The sequence below is a fragment of the Stegodyphus dumicola genome, chromosome X1, assembly GCF_044657685.1.
Source record: "Stegodyphus dumicola isolate Sdum_Otavi_A_Nest chromosome X1, ASM4465768v1".
Classification (NCBI taxonomy): domain Eukaryota; kingdom Metazoa; phylum Arthropoda; class Arachnida; order Araneae; family Eresidae; genus Stegodyphus; species Stegodyphus dumicola.
Window position 1 is genome coordinate 65,904,223 of NC_140780.1, and position 13,578 is coordinate 65,917,800.

General features: G+C 31.9%; 1 protein-coding gene across 1 annotated transcript in view; it reads right to left on the reverse strand.

Annotated features, from left to right (window-relative positions):
• Positions 1–1,928: 1,928 nt before the first annotated feature.
• Positions 1,929–13,578, reverse strand: part of LOC118187532 (NK1 transcription factor-related protein 2-like) — a 56,774-nt gene continuing 45,124 nt past the window's right edge. The window contains exon 2 of the mRNA XM_035357772.2: positions 1,929–5,080. Within this exon, the coding sequence (XP_035213663.1) occupies positions 4,452–5,080 (629 nt within the window). The 3' untranslated portion in view covers positions 1,929–4,451. The remainder of the gene's footprint in view (positions 5,081–13,578) is intronic.

Here is a 13,578-nt window from a genome sequence, read left to right on the forward strand (position 1 = left end):
TTCAAACAACTTAAACCTAGCCAAGTTAAATATTGAAATATTCATGTTCTTATTTCATTTGTTGAATTTTTTCCGTTCCTCTACAAATCGGATTGTTATCCTGCACAAATGATCTTTACCATGAACTGTTCTTAAATCAGATTTCCCAGCACTTAATAATTTTTTCATTTGAGATTAATTTTGATCCTTTTAATAACTCAAAGAAATTGTATTGTTACATGCTTTAATAGCGATACGAATAGTCTGTGATTTTCGTTGTTGGAGGTAAACAAATAACTTTAGTCAGAGTACTTTCGATGTCAGTTATTAAGAAAAGATGACTATTGCCTTATTACAGTATGCTAACTTTTTGTATGGATTTAATACCGCAAAAACTCGTTAATAAAATATTTCAGAACTTCGTTAAGAGAAACTGGATAATTATTAGCAAAATGAGATAATTTAGATTCAGACCGCCAGACGGTTTGTTTTCACCAAGCATTTATACATTATTGTAAATCCTCAACGTACATGAAATTGACTACATTTAATTATTCCGGAAGAATATCATAAGGCAACTAATTAATTATTTAAAAATATTATGCAAATTAAAGTTGTTGAAAGTCAAGTTAAACTATAAAAAATACACAAACATGCAAATGAAAGAGAAAAATCGGTACTTATGCATTTTCCCATCGACCGTGAAACTACTGCCAAACAGAGCAATTTAGCGTCAGTTATGGGCAAGCATGGCATTAACAACACACTCCTAACATCTGAGCCTTTGTTTAATGTCTCGATAAGCCACATTTTGTTTTAATGAACATAGATGCAAATTAACTTCTACTGCCGTATTTTTCCTTCCATTTAGGAAAAATTATTAAAATTCGGGGCCATCCTTCCACAGAACAGAAAGCAATGGATTTCTTTCAAAGTTACGAGAAAGCCTTTTTTACACGCTTCTTTTTACCTTTAAAAAAACGTGTTTAACGGGCATGATATGGTCAGCTGAATATGACCGACAACACAGTAATTGATTGGAACAATTACCTGCGAGAAGTTTACCGAGCTTCTGGTCAAAAACAAAACTGTAGAAATCGACAAAGAATTTTTACTGAGCTGCAGAACGAAGCTTATCAAATATTGATTTGTCTATTAAAAAAAAAAGCCTTTAGAATTCCGCAAGAATAGGTGACACAACTTTGGTAGAATCTCTGCCTAATTTCATGGTTCGATGGTAGCCAACTTTCATGGTCAATGAGATAATACGTAAGTACCTAAAAATCGAATAATTTAAATATGTAATTCATAGTCTATTTCTGCTTCATCCAGTACCATTTATTGAGTACAAAGTTAAATATTTTGCTTATTTATAGTTAACTTTTTCGGTAAAAAGGAAATATAATGTCCATAGCCTGAAATTTTATAATCTGAATTTCAAAGGGAAAATTTTAGATGCCTTCTTAGCACACCTAAATTTAATAATGCGCTTGAAACTTATTGAAATTACGCACTTTATCTGTAAAACAATAATTTTGCTAATTATCACTTTGTCTTTAAATAAGAAATAAATACGTAATTCAGCAAGTATGTCATAAAATTAAAAATCCAAATTAGTATGGGTTGTTATTAGCAAACATCAAACACAAGATTTTTAGTGTTAAGAAACTTAAGATATATTTTGCTGTTAAGAATTTGAATCAGTGGTATATAGCACCATTTATTGTTTGAGTTTGAACAAAATTGTTTGAATTATTTAAATTTAAATTTTTTAACACACTGACATGATACTTTTCTTTTTTTTTAATATTAATTTAAAATTAAAATTTTTATCGCTTTTTAGGGAGCAAAATTTTCGCACATTTCATAGCTCGTCAACATTGTGAAAATGATAGTCTGAAGTTTAGCAATGCAATATAAAGAGAGACATGTATCAAAAGTCAATAAAACTGAGAATTTATTCTTTAATACTCCTTTTACTTTGTACAAAACATTTCGATGATCTCTTAAGCAGCCTTACATCTCCTATGCTGTTTGGAATAAATTCTCACCTTCGGTTTGTAAATACAACGGAGAGTGACTTAATTTTAAAAGAAGTCGTATTTTGGTACAGATGTGTGTAAGCTCGTAGTCACAGAAGTGTATTTTAATACTTTTTTCGTCTCCGCTTTCGAAGTTAAAAGTATATTAAAACAAAAACGTTTCCTTATTAGTCTCTGGGAACTTGTTGCGCTGTTTCGAACGTCAGGAAATGTAATAAAATAGAAAATAATTTAAGGAACTACGGTTCTTTTTAGATATTTTTGTTTTGTAGTGTTTCTTTTCTCTTCTTCAAAGGTTTCTAAGGCATAACATGACAGAAGACGCTCTAATTTTGTGATGATTGCCACAAGGTTTGCTTCCTTTTTTCTAGCAGTCCATGATTTTACATTCCTTTCAGCAAACATTTTATGAAAGTTTTATTCACAGCTGTTGGCACAGATATAAATAAATTGGCACAGTGTTAACAGTACACTTACAGTTGTTGTGAATTCATGTGCAGGTAGCTTCTTCTCAGAAATAGATCACAAGAATTGCCGGCAATATTTAATATACAATGAAGTTGTAAAAAAAATCTTATTTTCTGTATTATTAAAAAAATAGCACAATTTTTAGCAATAAAACTAGAGTGCTTGTAAATTAACCTAATGGATGTACACACAAAAAATACTCTTGTTAATTGATTAAACTTCATAAACTTATAATTATTTTGAAGCAGTCCAGTTACATTTAGCGTGGCACAATTACTCAATGAATATCAAAATTACTAATGGGAGGATATGTGGAATTTTTCCACTGGAATACACTGGAAATTTTCTTCTGTGTCTGAGCATGCGAAAAATTCGTCGATGTTTATTTTACTAATTTACCAGTAATTGATTTTTTACTATTTATGAAACTCCTTATTTTGAGTGCAGTTACGACTATAAAATATTTAATATCTATTTGTAAATGACACTGTTACCTTTAATTGTGTAAATAACAATTTTTACACTAAGAGCAAACGTTTCAAACGTACTTAAATAAAGCAAATAGTTTGTAAATCTGGAGCATAACTGAATGTAGAAGATTCAGGTTTTTCAGAAATCTTAAAGTTATCGGCTGCTGGGATGGGATGTCATTCTTATAATGCACCATGTGTAGATCTTATATGGATCTTGAAATTCAGCTGAATAAATCATGTTTCCTTATTGATTTAAAATCAGATTTTCTACATACTCTCACGTAACGATTATTTCCGCATTAGACATAAAACGTACTACACTTCTTTTAAGAATGATCACGAGGATGAAAAATTATCAGATGGTCATGCCAAGAGTTCTCAGTGGTTTTACCTGGATTTTTAAAATAGTTATGGAAATAAAATTTAAGTTGTGCTTTTAATTTTAATAATTTAAGTCGTTAAAAACTATAATTGCAGCTAATATTGAAAGATAATAAAAGCAAATCTGAGAGTAAAAAAAAATCTCATATAAATGTACTGAGTTAGTTCTCTTATTTCTGAGAAACTGAAACAGGTAGACGGCGCTGTTCTGCATCGAAAGTTAAGAATCGTGGTTGCTGTGGCAAAAGTTTCTACGATACTTGACTCCGCCCTTAAGAAATTCCGATATGCGGCTGCTTTGCGCAGATGCTATTGGAGAATCTTTATTGCAGATAATGTTGTTATGAATTAAATAAACTATTCCAGTTGAACATATGCTTTTAATTCGCCATTCCTGATATTTATTTATAAATTTAATTAATTACTTAAATTACATTAAATGCACTTTTTTATAAGAACTTATAAATTCATCATTTTAAAAGTCATGATGAATTTTATTTATCACGGATATGATCTTGTTATATGCGTGCTTGTTGTAATTGCCTTCGACAGTAAATGAGACATCTACAGTGTCCCAATAAATGTCTGTTCTCTATGATACTAACAGAAAGAAACATAAAAGAATAACTGATAACACTTTTGCATTTTTATCTCGATTCAGCTGTAATGAGTTTAGTAAAAGACTTAACAATCGATTAGTTAGTTTAAAAACAGCGAATTAATTAAGTTTACTTCTGAAATTATTCCTTAATATTTACATTTTGTTTTTAACTAATTGATAAAGTATAAGTACAAGGAGGAAAAAGTATTAAGGAACAGACTGCTTCAAAATTGCACTCTGTTTTAAATCTGAACACATTTAAAATTAATATTAATGAAAATGATATATTTCAAATTTAGAGAAATAAATAATAATAAAGTCATTAATTCTACATAACAGATTTTGCGATTTCTTGGTGATCGTGAAGGCTTAACTGCATTCACAAGTTCTGTCTCTTTTCCCCGAGACACATTTCCGCTAGCCATGTCTAGCCGGCATCGAGTTCTATCTGCCTGCACATACTTATTGATGTGTGAGTGCGAATTTCAGGCATATCGCTGCTTGGGGTTACGAGTGTCCCAGGTGGGTGAGATACGGGTGCACCGCTGTGTGCCCGAAGTGCTGTGCGGGAGTTATCACCGGGTACGGCAAGGCGCTTGTCGCCGGGAGGTAAGGCAGTTGGTTGCCGAAGAGCAAGCCTGCTGCGTAAGATGGAGAAGCAGCGTAAGAGTTCGGCAAACTTGATGCCTGAGACGGAGGTAACGTAGGACTATTGGCATCAAGTCCGGGATTTTGCTTCTTCCATTTAGTTCTCCTGTTTTGAAACCAAATCTTGACTTGAGTCTCTGTGAGCCTTAAGGATAATGCTAAGTTCAGGCGTTCACATACAGAAAGGTATCGCGTTGTTTTGAATTTATTTTCAAGGGCAACAAGTTGTTCATAAGTAAACGCTGTCCTGGCTCGCCTCGGTTTACCGGCTTTGCTATCCGCAGCAGAGGATTTTTTCTTCTTGTAAGAGGAGCTGCCAAGTCCTTTACTAGACTCCTTGTCAGTCGATTCTTCGTCCGTTGCTGACGACCTGAGGCCATTCGATGATCTTGGTAAATGTCCGCGACTGGCAGATGAGCCCTCTCTATTATTGCTGTTGTCCGTTTCAGCCACCTCGATGACGTCAGGGAGTGGAGACATCGAGTCCTCTGGAGTAAATGGAAAACAAACATCAAGAGGTGTATTCTCAATAATAATAATATTATATGTATAATACTACTAAAAATATTATTCTAAAGAAACAATTTGTTAGAGCATGAAGCGAGATTTCAGGCAGATTTTTCTTAAAACGAAAAATTATTCATTACTTATGTCATGACGTGATGACCACGCACGCGCAGTTTAGCCGAATGGCCTGAAACGCCTCTCTCTCATGTGACTTACTAGAGAAGAGTAGTTAGTAGTTGGTAACGAAGTAACGGTAGTAACATGCTGTGTGCCAGCGTGGATGAAAAATACGCAGTTATACTTGTGTGTTAATCGTTTGTTCTTATTATTTTGTTTGTATGTTAATAAAGTTTTCCTGCCGTTAAAATGGCTGGTTTATGCAATGCCCACATTATGATACGTCTACGGTAGAAATTAAATATATATCCAGGACCTACACGCCCAAGAAGAAGGATATGACAACTTAACATTTCATAAAACAAACATTATTCAGTGTTGCAGAGAAGATAACGCCAAATGTAAGTATTTAAAAATTGCGTCAGTTTGAGAATTTATCTTACGTAAAACTGGATGATTCACATTGAAATTATGTGAGTCGTGATTCAACATTAATATTAATTTATGTTTTTATTAAAACAATTCATATATGATTAAATATTAATACTAATTCCCAGTTTTATTAAATTATAATCTCAAAATCGATAAACTAAATAAATCTATTAATTCTATCCCTAAGATGAACCCCTAGAAGAAATCTAACTATAGCTCTTTGTTTATTTAAACTTTGTTCATAGAACTGAAGAAAGAAAATGCTCGAAAAGCTACAACTGCAACAACACGAAACTTTTCAATATTTTTTTTTTCTTATTTTGCTCGAAAACAATATGAACTTTCAACAGTTTCTTCATTTAAAATAATACCATTATGTTTTATACTTTTAAAAACAGATTTCAGTATAAGCTGTGTTTAAATCAAACTTTATATATTTATTATTTACATAGTACACTAAAGCCTCTTTTATATAACTTTCAAAGGACAATCCAGAAAATACATACATTTAGGTTTAGATACGCTGTAGAAAGTTATGGCTAAAAATATACTACTATTATCGTGCTGATTTAATTTTTTATCTTATTTTTAATATTAACTAAATTTTAGAAAAAAAAATTAAAATATTTAATTTTTTTTAAATCGTAAGGAATCAAATTTTAAAGCATTATTTTATGATTTGGTTTTCAATATTTAAAAAGCAATACTTTATGATTTGATTTTCTTATCGCCTCATCGATTTTCATGAGCTATTTTATAAAAATATCCGCCACCATCCAAGCATTTTTTTCTCTTCATGCTATAATGACATGATTTAACTTTTTTGAAACACTCTCACCGGTTCTATCAGCATTAGCAGAGAGTAAACCGTAATGTCATCTTTACTTTTCATTACTCCATTACAGCAAACGCCTTTCAATGCTAATATTTTCGCACTCGAAAAAGAAATAACATAAAAAGACATAAAGAAAATAATGCTTTCATGCTGGTGCTCTTTATATTTTTTTGCTTATGACATCATATAAAGACCTGTGGGATAATTTACATTATGCAACCATGTAGTTGAAAAACAATCGGCTTTCACGTTTAGTTGCGTTTAGCCTTTTCCTTTTTCCTTTGGTACAGGCCTTTTCGCTCGATTACTTGATGCATAGTAATGCGTAATAAACTACAGCAAAGTATGATTTAATCCTTCTCCAATTTTTCGCCTTGATAACGCAACATTTTTTATGCAGATCTTTGCGGACTGTTACTGCCATTTTCTTTTCTTTCTTTCTTTCTTTCTTTCTTTTTTTTTTTTTTTTTTTTTTTTTTTTTTCTTTTTCAGGAAAAAAAAATTATTACTCAGATAAGAATAACTAACATTATCAAAAATTTTATTGTTATCAGTTCTGTACTGCTGTTGAATTTTCTTATAGATTCAGTTTTATTTTTTATTGAAATTTCCTTTCTTTTCTGGACATTTTAGCAGCAAGCGAGGTTTGAAGAACAGCGAAAATCATATTTTGCTATTAATCTGAATAGTTATGAATGGAGACAGAGATGAAACGATGTAAAAATGTAAAATGCTTCAGTTCATTTGTCTTAAGTACATGAAAAAAAGCCGTTTTGAGTCTAGCCAGTGCCAGTGCTAGGCTATTTGCCCTCCGATGCATTCCTGCGATTCCTAGATTCACTCCCCTAGTGACTTCTTAAATTTTACAAATTTTGCCGCACCTAAATTCTGCCGCCAGGTGTGGCGGCGTTTGTTGCACATGCTCTTGCGCCGGTCCTGGGCCTAGCTAAACGAAGTTTTGGTGGTTTGGCTGATATATTTCCCACAGTATGATGAATACCTAACTGCATTTTTTTTTTCAGGGTAACTACCCTGCAGATAATTTTCAGTGATTTTCTAACGAGGATGAGACATGAGAAATTTACAGATATTTAGAATGCATAGCAAGATTAAACAAAGCACTTACAATAGCTGCTAAGTAATGTAATAAAATATGAGCAGCCTTATGTAGTAGGTTTGCATAAGCAAAATATAAACTTGTATTTTCGAAAAATATAAGAAATGTTTCAATTCATGTAATAAATCTAGCTAGTCGACATGTCATCATGCTCTCATGAACGGGTATATTTGTGGAAGAAGCACAAACATATCTAAAAATTTCTAAAGTAATTTGAGGTTCTGAATATATTTTTATGTGTTGGTGCTGTTGGTGCTGTCCTCAAACTTTTATGACATATAGTAAATGGTTATAAGTTTTCAAGAAAGATTAAAAATATTTGATTTCTTCTCGAAGAGAGTATCATACAGTAAACACTCTTAATAAAACTAAGCTAAGATATCTGAAATTATTTAAATACTTGAAAAAGGAAAGTTTTGGGTGAAGCGATTAAAATCATGCATGAAATTCGATTTATTTTAACTGTCATTAATAAGAACACCTTCGTAAATTCTCAAGTTCTTAAATGACAGTATATTTTTCTCTTATTACTTATAGTTTTTCTTATTTTATAAACTAAGTAAGTGCGCAAATGTGCTAAATTTTAGGAAAAATACAAATTTTTTTAGCTAGTTCAAGTAACCTTAAATCATTTAAATGACAAATCAATAAATGTAGTAAAAGTATGGTCTGTTAGGCATTTTCTACTGGAAATAATCCGTTTTTGAATGGAGAATTCCATTGATGACCCAAGTAACTTAAATTGGCCAAAAGTTAGAAAAAATATATGTGATAGTATGATTTTATGTAAGCATCTGGTATGATTTTCGGAGCAGACTGCTTGGAGTTGTAGCTGAAATTATAAGATGCGTTAAACTTCCACTTCTAACAGAATTAAATGTCTAGATGGTGTGAATTTGTCGCATAAGTACGTAAAATTTAATAAAACTTAACGTTCTGCACAGAAAAAAAGACGTTTCAATGAAACACATTAAACTTCTACTTCTAACAAAATTAAATTCCTAGATGGTGGGCATTTATCGCATAAGTATGTGAAATTTAATAAAACCTACCTTTCTGCACAGAAAAAAAAAACGTGTTTCAATGAAATATTTCAAAGAGGTGAAAACGTTATTCTATTTTAAATTTTTTGATATTAATCCAATATTTTTTTCATTTACATAAAGCAATATATACCAAAAAATATTAGTATGAAGAATTTAATGGATGAATTTTGGAAGAATAAAGGCAAAATAAGTTATCACAGTCTTCGATAGTGCCCCTTATTACTATTTTCTGAATGCTTAATAAAGAACAACATACAGCATCTGTTTATTTATGACTGATGGACTGTTATTTCTCTAATTGTATATTTTCTGTCCTAAGTCCTATTTATGTAATCTCGATTGCTTTATAAAATTCTGACAAGGTTAAAAATCACCAAGTGACTTTGGCATCATCCTTGTTAGAAAAACAAGATGTTATCAGATGAGTGACATATCAGGAAGTAATCGTGCGTCAAGTAATTAATGAAATATGTACATTCTGTAATTGGCTAAACGATATCGCTTATTGAACCCAATTATCTGATTGTTAAATTGATTTCTTGATCCACAGCGTAACATTTATAAAGTTATATCTTCTTAAATCATCTTTACATTTTACTTGCAAATTAGCTTTGCGATTGTGTACCTTTCTTTGTGACACTTTTTTATAGTCAAAATACAAAGCATTTTTTTCAGTGATAGTGTTGATGACATATAAAGAATTTTTTAGAATATATTTCACTCTTTATGTTAATAATGATTACAGCAATAGTGGAAAATAAGTTTGCGAAAAATATTTTAACGTAAATGTGTTAATTTCTTAATGTTAAGATTTATGACGGCTATGATGAAAGCTACAATTGCAGTTTAAAAACATTAAAGGGTATTATTAATATTCTATTAAATTATATTTTCGGTATGCGAATGTATATTTAAAAGTTGGATAAATTTAATCAGATAATAATAATAATTGGATAATTTTAAGTTATTCTAATATTTATGAGTTTCTCTCGTTTTCTCTTAGGTGTGTTCCACTTGTCGTAAAATGTTCACTTTAAAGAAGAACTTACATCAACGCCTAAATACTCTTTCAAGATAAAGTGCTTTTCGTTATGCAGAATGTGACATTTTCTTTAATCGGCGAATTGAATTAAGCAGGTATATGAGAATTTATAATGAAGCTATACCTTTTTGATGCGTTATCTGTTCAAAGTGAAACACATATGTTGATAATTTAAGAGTTCATGAAGCAGTTCATCATCCAAATTTTACTTGCCGGATATGTTTATAATTTTTTTAGAGAACAAGGAATATATAGACATCTGAAATCCCATTTAAGAACCTTAAGATGTAGTTTATGTTTTAAAAAATATAAGAAAGCTTATCTTAGAAGTTGTTTTAACAGCTCAGAAGAATTTTTTCAAAGTAAGGGGATTTAAAGAGGCATATGGAAACTCGCAAAATTGCTTTTAAATGTAGATTATGCTAAAATATATTTATTTAACTTGATAATTTAAAACAATATGAAGCTTCTCACCTCAAATTGCACAGAAGGTTTCTAAAATTAAATTAATTTGAAGAGACATATGATATCACATAAAATTGTTTAAAATAGAACTATCAAACATAGGCTAAGGAGGATTAAATGAATAGCTTAAAAAATAGTAACTAATAGTTATAGGCGTAAAATGAAGTTTCCAAATAAAATTAAATAAAATAATAGAATAACAAAATTAAGGTTAAGATTATAGAAACGAAATATGGCCTTACGACCAGAAAAGTTTTTAAAAAATATTTTTTTTTTAAATTTAAATTGAATTAAGAATAGGGAACTAGACAGAATAAAATGCCAAAGAAGTTAGAAACAGATTAAAATTAAATAGTTTTATAAATACAATTTACGAATATGATCGTAAAATATAAGAAGTAAGTAACAACTACGAAGATGTAGAAAATTACAATGGTTAAAAATACGAAAAAAGTTAAAAAGTAGTTACAAAATTAAAATAATAGAATAAAGGTCATGTACTTGATATTTATAGTTGGAATATATGACAAGTAAGTTAAAACTCAGAATATTCTGGAAATTATAAAAGTTTAGAAAGAATGAAAAAATTTAAAATAACTATTAAAATTAGTCATGCACATTAGGAGCTTAAGTCTGAAATAAGAATGCGAAGGCGTTAAGTAAGGTGCAGATATAAAACTAAAACTACTAAACTCAGTGGCGTAATGGGCCAAGGCCTGCAGTGGCCGAAAATCTGCTTTCTTGACAGTGGGCCCCGGGGTGCGTAGGCATATGCCCTGAACAAGTGATCAGCTTGTTGCAGGATCCCCAGTGTTTAGTCCCCAAGCAAACTTTGCACTCATTTTATCGACCCAAGTGATGGAATTCAAGGTATGAAAGGCTGAGCTCGGGAATCAGACCCCGGACCTGTGGTGCTGCTGCGCGATGCGCTAGCCACTGCACTGCGCCACCGGGCCTCTAAGGTGCAGATATGAACAGGAATAAAGCAGTGACAGGATAACACGATGAAGTAGTCGAAAATCGGAATATATATATATGCATACATACAGACAGGCATACATATATATGTATACATATATGTATATATATTTCGATTTATATAACATACAAATATTTAAGTAACAGAGGTTAAAAGTTCTAAAAAATTCATTCAAGTAATAAGGTATTTTATCCCTCCTTTCCGCATGCCTTCGTGTGTAATTGGAAGCATACTCGATGCGTATTCGAGAGGCCCAGGGTTCGAGTCTCGGCGAGTCTCCTGATTTAAACTAACCTAATGACTCTGCAGTAGTGTCCGAACTAAACAGGTAGTGGACGATAATTCGCCACCACCAGGATTCGGCTACTTGGGTTCCTTAATCCCCGGTCGCCTTTTAAAAGGGAGATTATATAAGGTATTTTCTCCCTCCTTTCCGCACTCCTACGTGATGTAAATGGAAGCACACTTGTCTAGTACTCTAGAGATCCAGCGTTCAAGTCTCGGCGAGGGCACTGCACATTTTTCACACCCGCTGCCTGCATCAAAATACCTACATGGTAATTATTACCAAAATAATCGCTAAAAAACGAGTAAAATATTTTCTAATATCTCATCTCTTATCAAAATGCGACATCATCTAAACAACCTATCTTTCTTATCTTACTCGTGGTATCCTTCCCTTATTAATTTGCTGTGGCTGCGAAGTTCGCCTGCTCGCTTTTGCACTTCCTGTTGCTGAACTGTCATTTTTATACTACCGACGTCCTCTTAGAACGCAGTTAAGCTAAAAATAAAAATTCTTAATCTAGGCATCTAGGATAACATTTGTTGTATCATTATAAATGGTTTCATCTCACATTTATCTAGTACCAGTTTACTAAAATAAGCAATCTTGTTTATCAAAGAACTAAGGTTATAAACCTAAAACTATCTAGTTTCATTTTATTACTATCTGTAATTCTCTTTCAGACTTTAATGAAATTCAGCAATATTTTTTAAATTCCAAAATTTGAACTGAATGGTCTCCTTAAGAAGAAAACGTTAAAAGAATCAAAGTGGAGCGGTATCAAAGCGATATAATGGGAATGAAAATAATGAGAAATGGATAAGAGGGATCATTTTACATGCACTCATTCGTAAGTAGTCTCGAAATTCCGGTCTGCCAGAACAGAGTAAAAATAATTCAAAAATAAAAAATTAAAAGTATCATATAACAATTCAAAAGTAAACGGAAATAATGCTTTCTCTAAACTGCACGGAAAACATTCAGAGAAATCTGCTAACGGAAAAATACAATTACACTTCACAGTTTAGAGGAATAAGAACTATGAAAAAAATTGAAATAAAATAATTAATTCAGAAATTAGATATTTTTATCCGAGTTTTTTTCTCTCTTTCGAACAGTTACTTTTATTCATTTGAAAAACGAGTATGTTTTAGTACATGATATTGATTGATTGTAAAATTTTACATCAACTCTCGTTGTTCTTAGTGGTTTCGATTACAGTAAAGCTAGTGAAACCTAGTTGCTTAGAGTTCCGAGCGTTTAATGCTTTTTTCATCCCTTTTGAAAGAAAATTATTAAACTCGAAGCAGTACAAGTTTATCACTTGTGAATCAAGTGCAGCCTAGTCATCAACGCTCGACAAATGTTCTGATGATCATAGAAGAGGTTATATACATTATGAAAGAAATAGCAATTAAAGAAATAATTATTACTCAAACAATTTTCTGCGAAAGGTGAAATAATGAAAGTTGCAAGCCTATTCCGTTTGAAGGAAAAAAGAATCAGTATTTCGGTATTGCCTCCATGGGTGGCAATAACTTCTCTTCAGTAGCTCGAATATAAAAATAAACTGCGTTGGTGTTTGGATTATAGTAGTCGATATTATTTTGCGTTTAGTTAGTTTGTAGTGTACGGTTGTTGTACGATTACTGTACAATTACTGATGAGAAATGTTTAGTAGGTTAGAGATTCCGTAACCGCACTGGTAAAAGAGGAAGTGGAACATGGTAGCCATCTAAGAAATTTTTAACATTGTGTACCATACGCGAGTGCATATTTTTTTTAGCTAACTAGCCTCAGAACGGCTTTAAATTAGGACAACAGTAAACACTCACGCTCCAATAGTTGTTTGATATATTAGTATACGTGATGGGCGCGAGACGAACTGGAATCCAAAGTATCGTCCATCATACTAATTCGATATGCTGGACGAGTATGGTGATGCACCATGCAGACGTCACTCAATCTGTTCTCAAAGTGCCACCAGATACAGATGCGACCATCGTGATGTTACAAATAGCAGGATTCGTCTAAAAAAATCAATATCAAGCCATTTGTCCCCCCCCCAGCTACCCCTGTGTAATAAGACTACTCGTTACTGCGGACTACGTCGAACTATACGTACGGAAACGGAGTCGTGTGAAATTAACTATAATATTT